Below are 13,029 nucleotides of genomic sequence, written 5' to 3' on the forward strand. Positions count from 1 at the left end.
CAAATTTGCTCACCCAAATCAGTCTACTTCCAAAAGCGGGCATTCGGAGAGTAGCCATCTAAGCAGGGCTTGACATTGAAGCCCCATCCTGTCATGCTCAGCTCTCCCGCTGGTCTTTAGCCATATATTTTCAAGTTCATCCCTATAATCATATGGACTAGCAACTTGATTCTCTTTTGAGTGGAAGGCTGTAGACTGGAGAGCAGAAAGGCGACGTCAGCGGGAAAGAGGGATTATAGCTTGTAGGCTCGCCCCACTTTGAGCCTCTGGGGAAAAGATTTTGGCTGCAGTTCTAACCCTGCTTACCCAGGAGTAAGCAGCATTGAATTCAGCAGGACTTATTTCTGAATAGACTTGTTTAGGATTGGAGCATTAGCTGGCTTGTATTGGCTCAACAACATGGCAATAGAAAGTTGTGTACGCCTTGGAAACTTTCCCCCAACCTGATCCCCTGGAGATGTTTTGGACTACAGCTTCCATCAGACACAGCTGATGCTGATGGGAAGTTGTAGGGCAGAGTTTGGGTGGCCATCTGTGATGGATGCTTTAGTTGAGATTCCTGCATTGCAAGGGGTTGGACTAGATGACCCTTGGGGACCCCTTCCAACTCTATGATCCTAGGTTGGAGAAGGTTTCTTCCATGCTGTGTTTACGCGAGAGTTAAGCCACAGACTCGCCAGGCCCCGTTTGAGCTCTGTCTGTGTGCATTTTAAAGTACAGCCACGCAGGCGTGCTGGATAGAAACTCGCCGCTTTTTATTTCTGCAGCTTCGAAGATTCACAGTAAAGCTTCACAATCGAACCCTGTGTGCTAATCGATGCCGGAAGCGTGAAACTAGACAAACTAATATCCGTTATCTGTTTTGGTATGTTAGCAAACAAGGTAGAGCTGGGACTGGCACAGGTTGCTCAACATGCAGGTAACCCAATGCTACACAGTCACATTTCTCCTCTCTCTCTCTCTCCATCCTCTTCCTCTGTTTTGCCCTCTTGGTGGTTGAATTACAGACGCCCTGATCTCCCGTCCTCTTTAACTAATGAAGAAACGCAAAGCAGAGCATCCCTATGGAAAGGGTCATCATTCCCCTGTTCAAGGTCCCAGGTTCACTCCACAGCAGAATCTCCTGGTGGGGCTGGAATTGTCTCCTGCCTGAACCCCTGGAGAGCTGCTGCCAATCAGTGTAGAGACATTCCTGAGCTAGACGGACTAATTGGCCACTTCCTATGTCCTCCTGGAAACTTTCCTATGGGGGATGCCACTGTAGGGAGAAAGAATCTCTCCTCTCCAAAGACCTGCCTGCAGTCAATAAATGCTCCTTCGCCACCCGCACCTGCTCCAACCTAGCCCCACCAGTTCCTGGATCCTTGTTGAGGTGCTTTGCGGGTGGGGAATCATTTCAGCTCCTCCTCTGAGTCTTCACCCCGTCCCTCTGCGCCCACTGCCAGGAAGCGCCTCGTCCGTAGGGTGGCTTTGGCTCTCAGCAGGCGGAATAGTCTTGGAAAGGGATGCCATCCTGTGTCCCGAGCGTGGACGACACTTTCTGCGTCCTGGACCACCAGGGCCACCAGAACTGGGAGTAGAAAAAGTTCCGGATGCTGCGGAAGACGGTTTTGCGGAAAATGATGAAGAGCCACGGGTCCACGATGGGATTGAAGGCGCTGAATCGGAAGGCTTTCATGTCCTCGTTCTCTATGTGGTCAGGGTTGATGCCCCCAATGTAAGCCCGGATCTGTGGCGGAAGAGAATAGAAGGAGTCAGGAGAGGAGGACAGCAGTAGCCGCTTTCAGCCCAGTACCGTGCGGGTGCCTGAAATCATGAAAATCAGGAAGAAGGGATCTGAGGAAGTCACAAACACAATGTTTAACAAAGAAATTAATATTTTTAATAGTTTGTTTGTCTGTTTGTGTAGCATGTTGGTAGGATTATACAGAAATAGCTGGGGGACACCCTACCCTAATCTCTCATTTCGTCTTGGGGCCTCCTGGTGGCAGGGGGGGGGGTCCAGGGGCAAAGGAGGGGGGTGAAGACAAACCCAGCTTTAAAATGGACTACCTTTGACTCTCAACACCTGCAGGATCTACTTGTGGCAGAAGTGGACTTGTGGGGGGAGGGAGGGAAGGTAGATGGAAATGTCTTATATGTTTTGTCTTTTTTGTGTTGTTATACAAAACCAATAAAAAAATTTTTTTTAAAAAAATGAAAGGAACCCCTGGCTGCTTTGGGCAAGTTCCCTGCCCGCCCTTCCACCTTCTTTGCAAACAGCTTAGTTGGATCGCAGCCAGCTAATGCACACAGAAGGTCTTGGGTTCAATTCCTGGCACCTCCAGTTGCATCTTAGGAGGTGAGTGAAAACCCTGAGAATATTGAAAACATGATAAAATATCAAACATTAAAAACTTCCCTAAACAGGGCTGCCTTCAGATGTCTTCTAAAAGTCAGTTACAGTAGCTGCCAAGGCACACAAGCTACTCAGAGAAAAACGATAAGCGGTTTTCATATTAAGTCTGTATTCAACTCATCCACCTGCCATTTCAGGAATTTCCTTCCTTGCCTCTTCCTCAAATCTGTACACATGTTTGCCAGGCCAATAGGTTCCTTTTTCATTACACCCCCTGCAGCGCATCAGGGAACCAACTCTATTTATATATCTGCAAGGCGGACTGGAGTCAAGAACCATCGGCAAGTTGTTTTTAAGAAGTTTCCTCGGTTATTTGCAGAGGCAGATCAAAAAGGGAGAGCAAGCCACAGCTTTCACCACCACACATTAGTCGACATGCTTCGAAGACCAAGCAGATTTCAAAGAAGGGAGAGGCAAAGACAGAAGGTTTAACAGCGGAGAGCGTATAAAAAAAGACAAGTCATTCTGGATTTAACCAAACCTTCGAATGAATTCAAATTCCTGGTGGCTGCCTCCCGTACTTCAGGCATACTTAGAAAATATGGTAATTGCTGAGTGTGTAACCAATCTAGGCCCAGATCTTGTTAACCAGCCGAAAGCCCCTCTTCTGATAGAGGGATTTTTTGCTCATGAAAGTCCATCGTGCGAACATAGCGCAAGTGTTGTTGTTTTTAATCAAAAAGTTGGCAACTCTCACGGTCACCAAACGCTGAGAGTTGTGCAATTGTTCTGAGAGGGAAGTGTGACTGAAACAGAGAAAGTCCCTCCACGCTCAATGGGCTGCGTGTAGCAATTTGCTTGAGAGGGAGATTTCCTCATACCTCAAGAATCTTAGGGGGCCAGCTGTGATCCTTTTGCTGTGGCTGCCTTCCGCACAAGCTCAGTGGAGGTCAAACTCATGTTGACCAAACTGTGGGAGGCAGTGGAAGACAGGAGTGCCTGGTGTGCTCTGGTCCATGGGGTCACGAAGAGTCGGACACGACTAAACGACTATACAACAACAACAACCAAACTTAAAACCACGGAGCGACCTGGTCTGAATAGATACATTGGATTCTTATCTCATTATACATGATAAAGCTATTTTTAGCCATCTCACCCCTTGTTTTATCCTGCAAGACCAATTGCAGTCGTTAACAGTCATCAACAGGTTTACCACACCTAACAGCCAATCACCTATTCCCACCACCCTTCTGATTAATACCCCTCCCCACCCTCTCATGATATATAAAGGTCTGGTGACTTCTGTTTCAGTGTATCTGAAGAAGTGTGCCTGCACACAAAAGCTCATACCAATGACAAGCTTAGTTGGTCTCTAAGGTGCTACTGGAAGGAATTTTTTCATTTTGTTTCGACTACGGCAGACCAACACGGCTACCTAACTAATCTGGATTTACTCTTTCTGGGGAAAATCCATCAGGTTAAAAAGAAGCGGTAGTGCCAACGGCTTTTTTACAATATCTGAACGACCGATTTACAATATTAAGTCTACGGTATATCTGGGAGTGCCCACAGTGGAGGGTGTTTTGTTTTTTTGTCCCAGCAGCAGGTGGATGAGGAGCACAGATCTCTTTGTGCTTTAATTCACCCCCAACCTTCCTGCATATAATATAATAAGTTAAATCCAGATCCCAGAGAGGTAGCTTAATGATTCTTGCACCCTGGATGTTATCACGCAGGAACCCCTCGGCTCCTTCCGCTGCCACAACCGTAATCATACCAGAAATAATCCCGCCATGGTTTTATGACAAGGGAGTTAATGAGATTGCTAGGTAATTGCGGACCTCGTCATAATTGGATGGCACAAATTAAGGCTGATGACTCCAAGCCTTGGAGCGAAGCGAGGCCTCAGTGTTACCTTTTTGAGGCAGATGCTCCAGGAAATACAATATTGTATACTTAGTGAAATGACACTCGGATCCATTCAACAGTGTTTGAACTAGGATGTGGGTTTGTCAGGAGGGAAACATAAAATAGACAGCAAGATTTGCAGCCAGGACCAGAGATTCGGCCAACTTCCTTTCTAAACAAAGCATGTCAGGGTTGCCATTATACATGCCATTTTATATTTTCAACTCACATCAATCAAAACAGAGATCATGTTCATTTCCCTGTCCTCCCAACCATTTGTACTTTCAAATCTTAAGGGCTGCCCTCAGTAGGACTGAGGTTTATTGTTCCCCTTAGGTATGTCTACACTACAAATTTAAACCATTTAAACTGTATGATCCTTCACACTCAACTGAGGAACTTTTGAAACTGAAGTCCTGTAAAGGGGTTACAGATCTCAAAGAGCCCTCACAAAATTGCAATTTTGGTCGGGGAGGGGGAGCTGCGACAGTTATGAAGCTCGTTTACATTGGTTTCAAGCTAATTTAAATTTATGGGAAGATACACTCCCTTATCTACTGTGGATAAGATAAAAAACCCATGCATTTCAAGTGGCAGTTGGTCTGATCCAAGGTCCACGTTTCTGAAAGCACCGTGAACAACGATGCGGCTGCGGTTGCATCTTCACAGTCATGATGCAAGCTAGTCAGCGGAACTGGGATTTCAAATGATAAATTATTGGATGGATATACAGCCTTTCTGCCAAGTCCCCCGACCCTCCCTGAGGCAGTGTACAGTTTTAATACTTCCTAATTCTCTGCTAGATGTCAGATTTCATGTGGGACTCTGCGTATGCCTGTGTGTGTATGTGTGTGAGAGAGAGAGACTGCAGAAGTCAAACAGCCCTCCTTATATCATCTTTCTTCTTTGGCGATCACTCGTAGCTGAGTAAGACTGTCTTCCATAAACACAGTTTGAACAATAAGTCCGTAAGTGACTGTGAAGGCCTTTTTTTTGTCTTAGTGGCACAGTTTCTATCTCTTTGCCAGCTCTGAAAGGCCTTCCTTTTCTTGTCAATCATGCGTTCAAACTCACTGTCATTCTCATCAAACCAGTCCTGGTGTTTCTTGGTTTGGTATCCAATAGTTTGCTCACAGGCCGCAATAATGGATGTTTTTAGCTTGGCCCAGTGTTCCTCGATGTTATCAGGGAATTCTGAAAGCAGGTGGTCCTTAAGAGTCGTTTGGAAGCAATCTCGCTTAATGGGATCTTGAACGGCTCGAGTGTTCATTTTGCGCCTTGGTTTCCTTCCTTGAAGCCTGCGTTGAGGTAGAATCCTGATAGCCATCATGGAGCATATAGTGGTACCTCTACTTCCAAATAACTCTACTTACAAATGTTTCTACTTATGAATGGAGCTCCGTCCGCCATCTTGGATGCGGTTTAGATAGGATTTTTTCTACTTACGAATTTTTTCTCCCAATGCATTCCTATGGGATTCGACTTACAATTTTTTTCTACTTACCGTACAAATGTGCGTTTGGAATGCATTAAATTCGTAAGTAGAGGTACCACTGTATTAGTATCGCTATTGCAGGGCTTCAAGAGACTCTAAGAGCAGGTGATGGACAACTGAAGGAAGAAAAAGGATGCTACACATTCTTCTGAAAAGGTCTATCTGAACAAGAACATCCTTTCTTTTTCATGCAAGGTGAGAAGTAGGTAGGACCTTTGGCAACTTAAGTTGACAGAATATGTGCAGCTTGCAGACTTAACACACGGAATAAGAGAACAAGAAGAACATAGGCTTCGCTATCAAAAACAATCCTGTGAAGCTCCTGTCAGAAGCCCCTACCGGCATTAATGAGCAACTCTCAACCCTTCGAATAAAGCTCACCTCCTTATATATCATTGCTCGACAAAAGAACATGGAGCCCACAAGCTGCCCACATTGTAAGCCAAGTGTAACCACATACTTGGAACAGACTCTGCTTTGCATAACCTACTCAGATGTCGCGTTGAATTTAATCCAGTGCTCATCGCTCTCCTTCCTTCTGCTATGCAAGTGAAGGCAGGTGGGATCTCATAGCCAAGGCAGGCAGCATTTTCAAAGGGGGACAAATGAAACTGTGTTGGGGGACCCTGGGGGGTGGGGGGTGGGGCAACTGGCTGGGCCAGGATGGAGAAGAGAAGGGGCCAAAAGGTTACCCTGGAAAGGGATCCAGTGGACTGGGCCAGTCTCCACCTGGGTCAGGAAAGCCCAAGGAAGAGAATCCCAAGGAATATATTATTTATTAAATTTTCTGTTTTACAACTTAAAGTACTCGTTTTTGCATCCTTAAGATATCAATGACTTCCCTTCTTCTCCTTCCATGCTCCATTTTGCAGATCATAAACCCCTGCATATTTTACAAAAACTTTACCATTCAGTATTCCACTATTACATCCATCAATATTTATTTACACTGTTGAATTTATCTTCACACTGCCAGCGTTTTCAGCTGTGCAGTTATTTCCCATATATTCAATAAACGCTTTCCAACCTTCTCCAAACGTATGTTCTTCTTGTTCTCTTATTCTGCATGTTAAGTCTGCAAGCTGCGCATATTCTGTCAACTTAAGTTGCCAAAGGTCCTACCTACTTCTCACCTTGCATGAAGAAGGCAGGCCGGTTGCTGGAAATCTCAGGACGGGTCCTGCTTGCGGTTTTCCCACTGAGGCATTTGATTGGCCACTGTGAGAACAGGATGCTGGACTCAATGGACCACTGGCCTGATCCTGCTGGGCTCTCCTTATAATTATAATTTATGGCCTTACGTTTTTTTGAGTAGTGTACCAAAGTTTCTCTTTGTGAGGCCTGAGAGCCTTTTCCTCCTCACCTTTGAGCATTCCACCCCCCACCCCCTGAGCAGCTCCATCCCATATAGACGTGAACCTAGGCAAAATTGTTTCTCGATTCAAAAGAGAGTACGGCATTTGGGCAAACTCCAGTCTCCGGGGTTTGGGGTAGAGTGGGGTGTGCTTTTTTTGACAGCAGGGAGAAGGGAGTGTTGTAGAAAACAAGAGTTTGTAGGGAAAGCTTCTATTGCGTTGTGATCTTTGCCCCACTTGGGGTTATTTTAAGGAAGGCAATGAATCACAGAAGGGCAGGAGCTGTGGCTGGCACGCAAGGGATGGGGAAAGAGGGAAAGCGTTGCAAAAGGGGGATGTGAAGATCAGGCAAGGTTTGCATTTCCGCCGCTCTGAGATCAGCAGTGAAGATGACGGAGAGCTTCAGCTGGATCCTGCTACTTAAGAACAGCTGAAGAGCTGGATGGATCAGGCCAATGACCCATCTAATCCAGATGCCTTTGGGGAACTCACAAGCAGGATCTGAGCACAAAAGCCCTCTTCCCTCTTGTGGTTTCCAGCAGCTGGCATTCAGAAGCATTGCTGCCTCTGACTGTGGAGGCCGAGCAGAGCCATCGTAGCTAGTAGCCAGCCATCAATAGTCCTCTCCTCCTCCATGTATTTGTCTCTTTTAAACCCATCCAGGTTGGTGGCCATCTCTGCCTCCTGTGGCAGGGAGTTCCATAGATTATGCGCTACATGAAGAAGCGCTTTCTCTTTTCTGAATCTTTCAACTTTCAGCGTCACTGGAGGTCCATGAGTTCCAGAGAGAAGGGGACGAGCTTTTCTCTATCCATCCTCTCCGTGCCATGCCAAATTTTTGTAATCCTCCACCACTTGCACTTGCAAAGTGTTTAGCTTCCAAGAAAAAAAAGGAAGGGGCGGGGGCCAAACCTATGCCCCCAACACATCATCCCATATTTAATTTATTTACTTTCAGCACTTTCAGCCTGCTCTTCATTGTAGCAAATGAACAACACCACAGCACGTAATACCAATGAAACAAGTTTAAAACAAAGAAGAAAAGAAAGGGGGAAAACACAACCAACCATAAAACCCAATGGCAAAATGTTGTTTATACACTTGTTTTAGGACCCTCCTTCTTACAAACACTGGGGTCTGTGTAAGCAGGTGTTGCTGGCCTAAATGCTGCGGGAACTGGGCAGCAGAAAATAATGCTAAAATCAGGAATGAACACATTTTGGAGATGTGGCCTCTCGGTGCAGCTCACATGACTCAGTGGCGCATCTGTGCCCTCCTGATCTGCACATGCTTTAGTGTTCAAATAGTGCCTGGTAGATCTGTGGTTTAACTATCGTTTAAACACATCTTGGCAGCTGTGCTGTCTGGGGCTGATGGGTGCTGTAGTCCAAAGCATCTGACAAAGTCTGGCTTAAAGCATGGTTCTGTAGCTGGTAGACGCAGCGCTCGATTCACCCTGGGACATCCACCCTCTTGCCAGTAATTCCTCCCAGAACAAGATCAGTTAAGCAATGAGAAATTGGCAGGTGGATGCCCCTCCATTCTGCCTCTCTGACCTATATGTGAATGACAGGTAGACACTACCTCACTTCCCTGAAACCTCTGGGAAAAGACGCCCAGATGATGCTGTCTGGGCTTTTTCCTGATCTGAACTGTTCTGCTTGCTGCCTAATTGATTTTTGGTTTCTTGTTCCTCGTTTTTCATTGGGCTTGTCTATTTTGTTTTTTGAACAGATGAGCTGCATCTTACGACTTATACTTGAGGGTGGCTTCAACAGTCACAAGCGTCGAAAGAAATATATACCGTACTATCCTCAGAAATTTCAGATATAGAAATAGGGACCGTTATCTTGTGTATTTAGAAAATGCACAAGCTTTTATGTTAAGGGATGCTCTCTCTCTCTTTCTCTCTCATACACACCCCTCCTGCTGAATGCTCTAGTAGAGTTGGGTGAATCTATTAATTTTGATTTCTCTTGATTTCTGGTTTTCCCAGTCTAAAGTTCTCCCCATCAGCTGCATTTCCGATTCCTGCAATGCAGGGGGTTGGGCTAGATGACCCTTTGGATCCCTTCCAACTCTGCAATTCTATGATTCTATGAAAATCGCATTTAGAAATGATAGCACTTCAGTCGCAGCATGCGCGCTTTGTGGTGCCTTGGTGACCATGTGCTCACTTGCATTTGCAGGCGCACTAAGGTTGAAACGCTTCCGGAGCCGGCGGAGGGGGTCGAAATGAAATCCCTTTCAACTCTGGGGGAAAGGGAGGGCTACAAGCAACGTTTCCGAAAAGCAGCCTGTGAAAATGTATCCCCCTCTCTTTCTCAAGCAAAGCAGGAACAAATTACAGGCAGCATTTTAATCTGGGACAGCTAGCCTAAAATAGGGACAGTTCAAATGTATTTTAGAAATCCAAATTGAAAAGACACCGGTGAAAACAGCCAATATAGCCAAGTAATTCAGAGCTGCGCCAAACTCAGAAGAACATAAGGGAATCTTGCTGGAGGCAGAGAGCCGAGCCATCGTAGCCATCAATAGCCCTGTCTTCCATGAATGCTGAACTGGACTAATTCTCCTCAAGGTGTTTTCTAAACTCCACCCAGGAAGTGGAGAGATGGGCCTCCTCTGTGAGCTCTTGTCCCAAGGTCTCTGGGTCGCTCAGACAACTTGCGGAAAAGCTCACAATATCTCTGATTGCTAAACCCACGGGAAAGAAATAAGGTGAAGTAATAACCACAAAGCCTTCTGAAGAATTGCCTTTCTCCCCCCAAGTTATCATCTGAATCTAGAACAGCGAAGCGCTTTCAACCTTGGCCTCTCCTTGCCGTGTCCAAAAGCTGATTTCTTCCCTGCTGAAACCTGAAACCGCACTTCTGCTCGATGTGCGGAAATTAGCAGCTGCAAGTCTCCATCTGATACCGCGCAGCGTGGCCTCGATTCTGAACCCACGACACTTTGCGCCTTAACCGTGAGAGTGGCTGCGGCGGTTCGTCGGCAAGCGGAGACGGGCTCTTTGCAGCACACCCAGAGACCTCCTTGCCCTTGCCGTCGCTTGGCACGCCAGATGTGGCGCTGAAACCAGGATGTGTGCTCCGATTGCTGCTGAAATTTGGCCCTGCTGCAGGGATACCCCCCTGCAAGGTCTCCTCAAGGAACAGCAGCCCCTGCAAGCACAGCCTGTCCTTTGCCAGGCCGGTGCCAGAGAGCACCGTTCTTTGGATTCAGCCACGTGGCACTAGCAAACTTGGCAGTCACCTCTGGCATCTTGAGCCCGGGCTCCTTATCGCCTGCCTGTAGCACAGCCCTCTGTCCACGCCCAGTTGGCATCCTCAGCTGTTTCAACAAAGCCCTGCCCTGCCCCTTTCTCGTTGCCACAGTAATGCAAAACAATCCTTCAACAACCCCGATTTGGGCCGGATACCCCACCGTGGGTGGTTAGAACTGCCTGGCATTTTATGGGCGATGGATGCAAGCTGTTCTGTTTTTACAATATATACATTTTATGGCTATCTCACATATAGTATACAGCAGGCAACCAAAGTATGGTAGCAGCTCGCTTGCCCTTTCTTGGAAAGATGCGTAACAGCAGTCTAAAGTTGGAACCACTACTTAGAACAAGTTTATTACGATGCACACAAAAGTCTCTCGGCCAATAAGTCTCTCCAGATGTTTCCGTGCTTCTGGAGAGATGTTGCCTCCATTGATTGTCTCATAGAGGAGATAAATGAATGCCTGGTGTTATAAAAGGGTAAAGGGCTCCACTTGCTTCGGACCGTGCTAACCTGACATCTGAGACCGCACTGTGCGTCTGTCGACAGGCCAACATTTAGCAATTTCTAAATGAGCAGCTACCAGCAAAAATGTCAGCGTCTCCCAGTGAGATAATTGTTGATTCATCTCTTATTCCTAGGCAGGCTAACAAAGGAGTTGGATTTGTATTTGTTTTAAATTCTAAAAACAAAAGGGGGGGCATTAACCCCGCCTGGTAATCAGAACCCTGGACGTCTTTCTCTTTAATCCAAAATAGATGGGCAATGGTTTGGGTTGCTCAGCTGTGTGTGTGTGTGCGTGTGTGTGTGTGTGTGCCAGTGGGAGGAGGGGAGACACTCTGTACATGCTCAGTGGTGTTAACACATAAAAAGGTGTTTGCTTTGTTGTTGCATCACTTGTTCCAAGACTGCCGCCCTGGGCATCTGGGAGAGGAATGGTGGGTATAAATTCAATTACTACTAAAATAATGTTTTGAACGGTTCCTATTTTTGTCTGTAAGCCAGCTTAAGTCCTGTCAGAGGAAAAGGAAGGAAGGAAGGAAGGAAGGAAGGAAGGAAGGAAGGAAGGAAGGAAGGAAGGAAGGAAGCTATTATTATTATTATTATTATTATTATTATTATTATTATTACTACTACTACTACTACTACTACTGTAGAAAGATTTTGAGCTGATTGTTAATAATGTTGTTGTTTAGTCGTTTAGTTGTGTCTGATCCTTCGTGACCCCATGGACCCTAGCACACCAGGCACTCCTGTCTTCCACTGCCTCCCACAGTTTGGTCAAACTCATGTTCGTAATAAATAACAACTCATGTTGTTAATCATCATCATCATCATCATCATCATCATTTATACCCTGCCCATCTGGCTGGGTTTCCCCAGCCACTCTGGGTGGTTTCATACAAAAGATTAAAAATACATTAAAACATCAGTCATTAAAAACTTCCCTAATCAGGGCTGCCTTCAGATGTCCTCTAAATGTCAGATAGTTGTTTATTTCCTTGACATTTGATGGGAGGGCGTCCCACAGGGTGGGTGCCACTACCGAGAAGGTCCTCTGCCTGGTTCCCTGTAACTTCGCTTCTCGCAATGAGGGAACTGCCAGAAGGCCCTCGCCGCTGGACCTCAGTGTCCGGGCAGAACGATGGGGGTGGAGACGCTCCTTCAGGTATACTGGGCCGAGGCCATTTAGGGCTTTAAAGGTGAGCACCAACGCTTTGAATTGTGCTTGGAAACGTACTAGGAGCCAATATAGGTCTTTCAAGACTGGTGTTATGTGGTCTCGGCGGCCGTTCCCAGTCACCAGTCTAGATTTGCTTTATTCAAATCGAACCACAGAAACCTCCAGGGTGATGGCAGGGGCGGGTGAAACAGTTAAATTCTCAGGAGCCATAAAGACCCAGTTATTAAAGAGCTATCCCCATACGGACGAAAGACTATCTTTAAAATTCCTGGTACTGGCCCAGAGGTTTTAAAACAACCTGAATTTTCCCAGGCCAGAGAGCCCACTGTGACTGCTCTGGGGTCTAGATGATGCAGGTTAAAGCACAGACAAAAGCCCCCTCATGGAGTGCCTTGGGCAATGTCTTCCGCTCTGGTGATTCTCTCTGGCTGTTCTGAGAGATTCCCCTCGGGAGCATCCAACATTTTTCAAGCTTCTTTCACCAAAATAGAAGAAGAGCTTTGCTGGAAGAGAGCTAAGGCCTGTCAAGTTCAATGGGCCATTTCCCACATTAGCCAAGCAGATGTTTTGGGATATGAGCCCAGTCACTTTCTCCACCTTCCCTCCCCCAGCAACTTTTACTCAGTGGTAGGGATGGGCAGATGTGCCCATTTTGGTTTCCATTGCTCATCCTTCCAGTCTTATATTCAGTACATTTGTACATCAGCTTCCACACGTGAATTCTTTTTTTAAAAAAAAAAAATCCTCGTGAAAATTCACCAGTAGTTTAGTGAAATTTTGCACAATGTACAGGCTTTTGAATGCAATTTGGCCCAAGATGCAAAATTCAGAGAAGTGCAAGATTTTGAAGGCTGGTGTTTATGGACTGGCTGAAAGGTGAAAGCCACCAGCTGGGGAACACCCAAGGGAATCCCCAGGGCAAGAAGGGTAGGGGAATGGTGGTGGGATGACGAGAGGGAGAAGAGGGAGCAGACTAG

At 46.3% G+C, this 13,029-nt stretch overlaps 1 protein-coding gene across 1 annotated transcript in view; it reads right to left on the reverse strand.

Annotated features, from left to right (window-relative positions):
* Positions 1-687: 687 nt before the first annotated feature.
* Positions 688-13,029, reverse strand: part of PTGIR (prostaglandin I2 receptor) — a 29,917-nt gene continuing 17,575 nt past the window's right edge. The window contains exon 2 of the mRNA XM_035120995.2: positions 688-1,729. Within this exon, the coding sequence (XP_034976886.1) occupies positions 1,478-1,729 (252 nt within the window). The 3' untranslated portion in view covers positions 688-1,477. The remainder of the gene's footprint in view (positions 1,730-13,029) is intronic.

Source organism: Zootoca vivipara, chromosome 6 (assembly GCF_963506605.1).
Source record: "Zootoca vivipara chromosome 6, rZooViv1.1, whole genome shotgun sequence".
NCBI classification, from domain to species: Eukaryota; Metazoa; Chordata; class Lepidosauria; order Squamata; family Lacertidae; genus Zootoca; species Zootoca vivipara.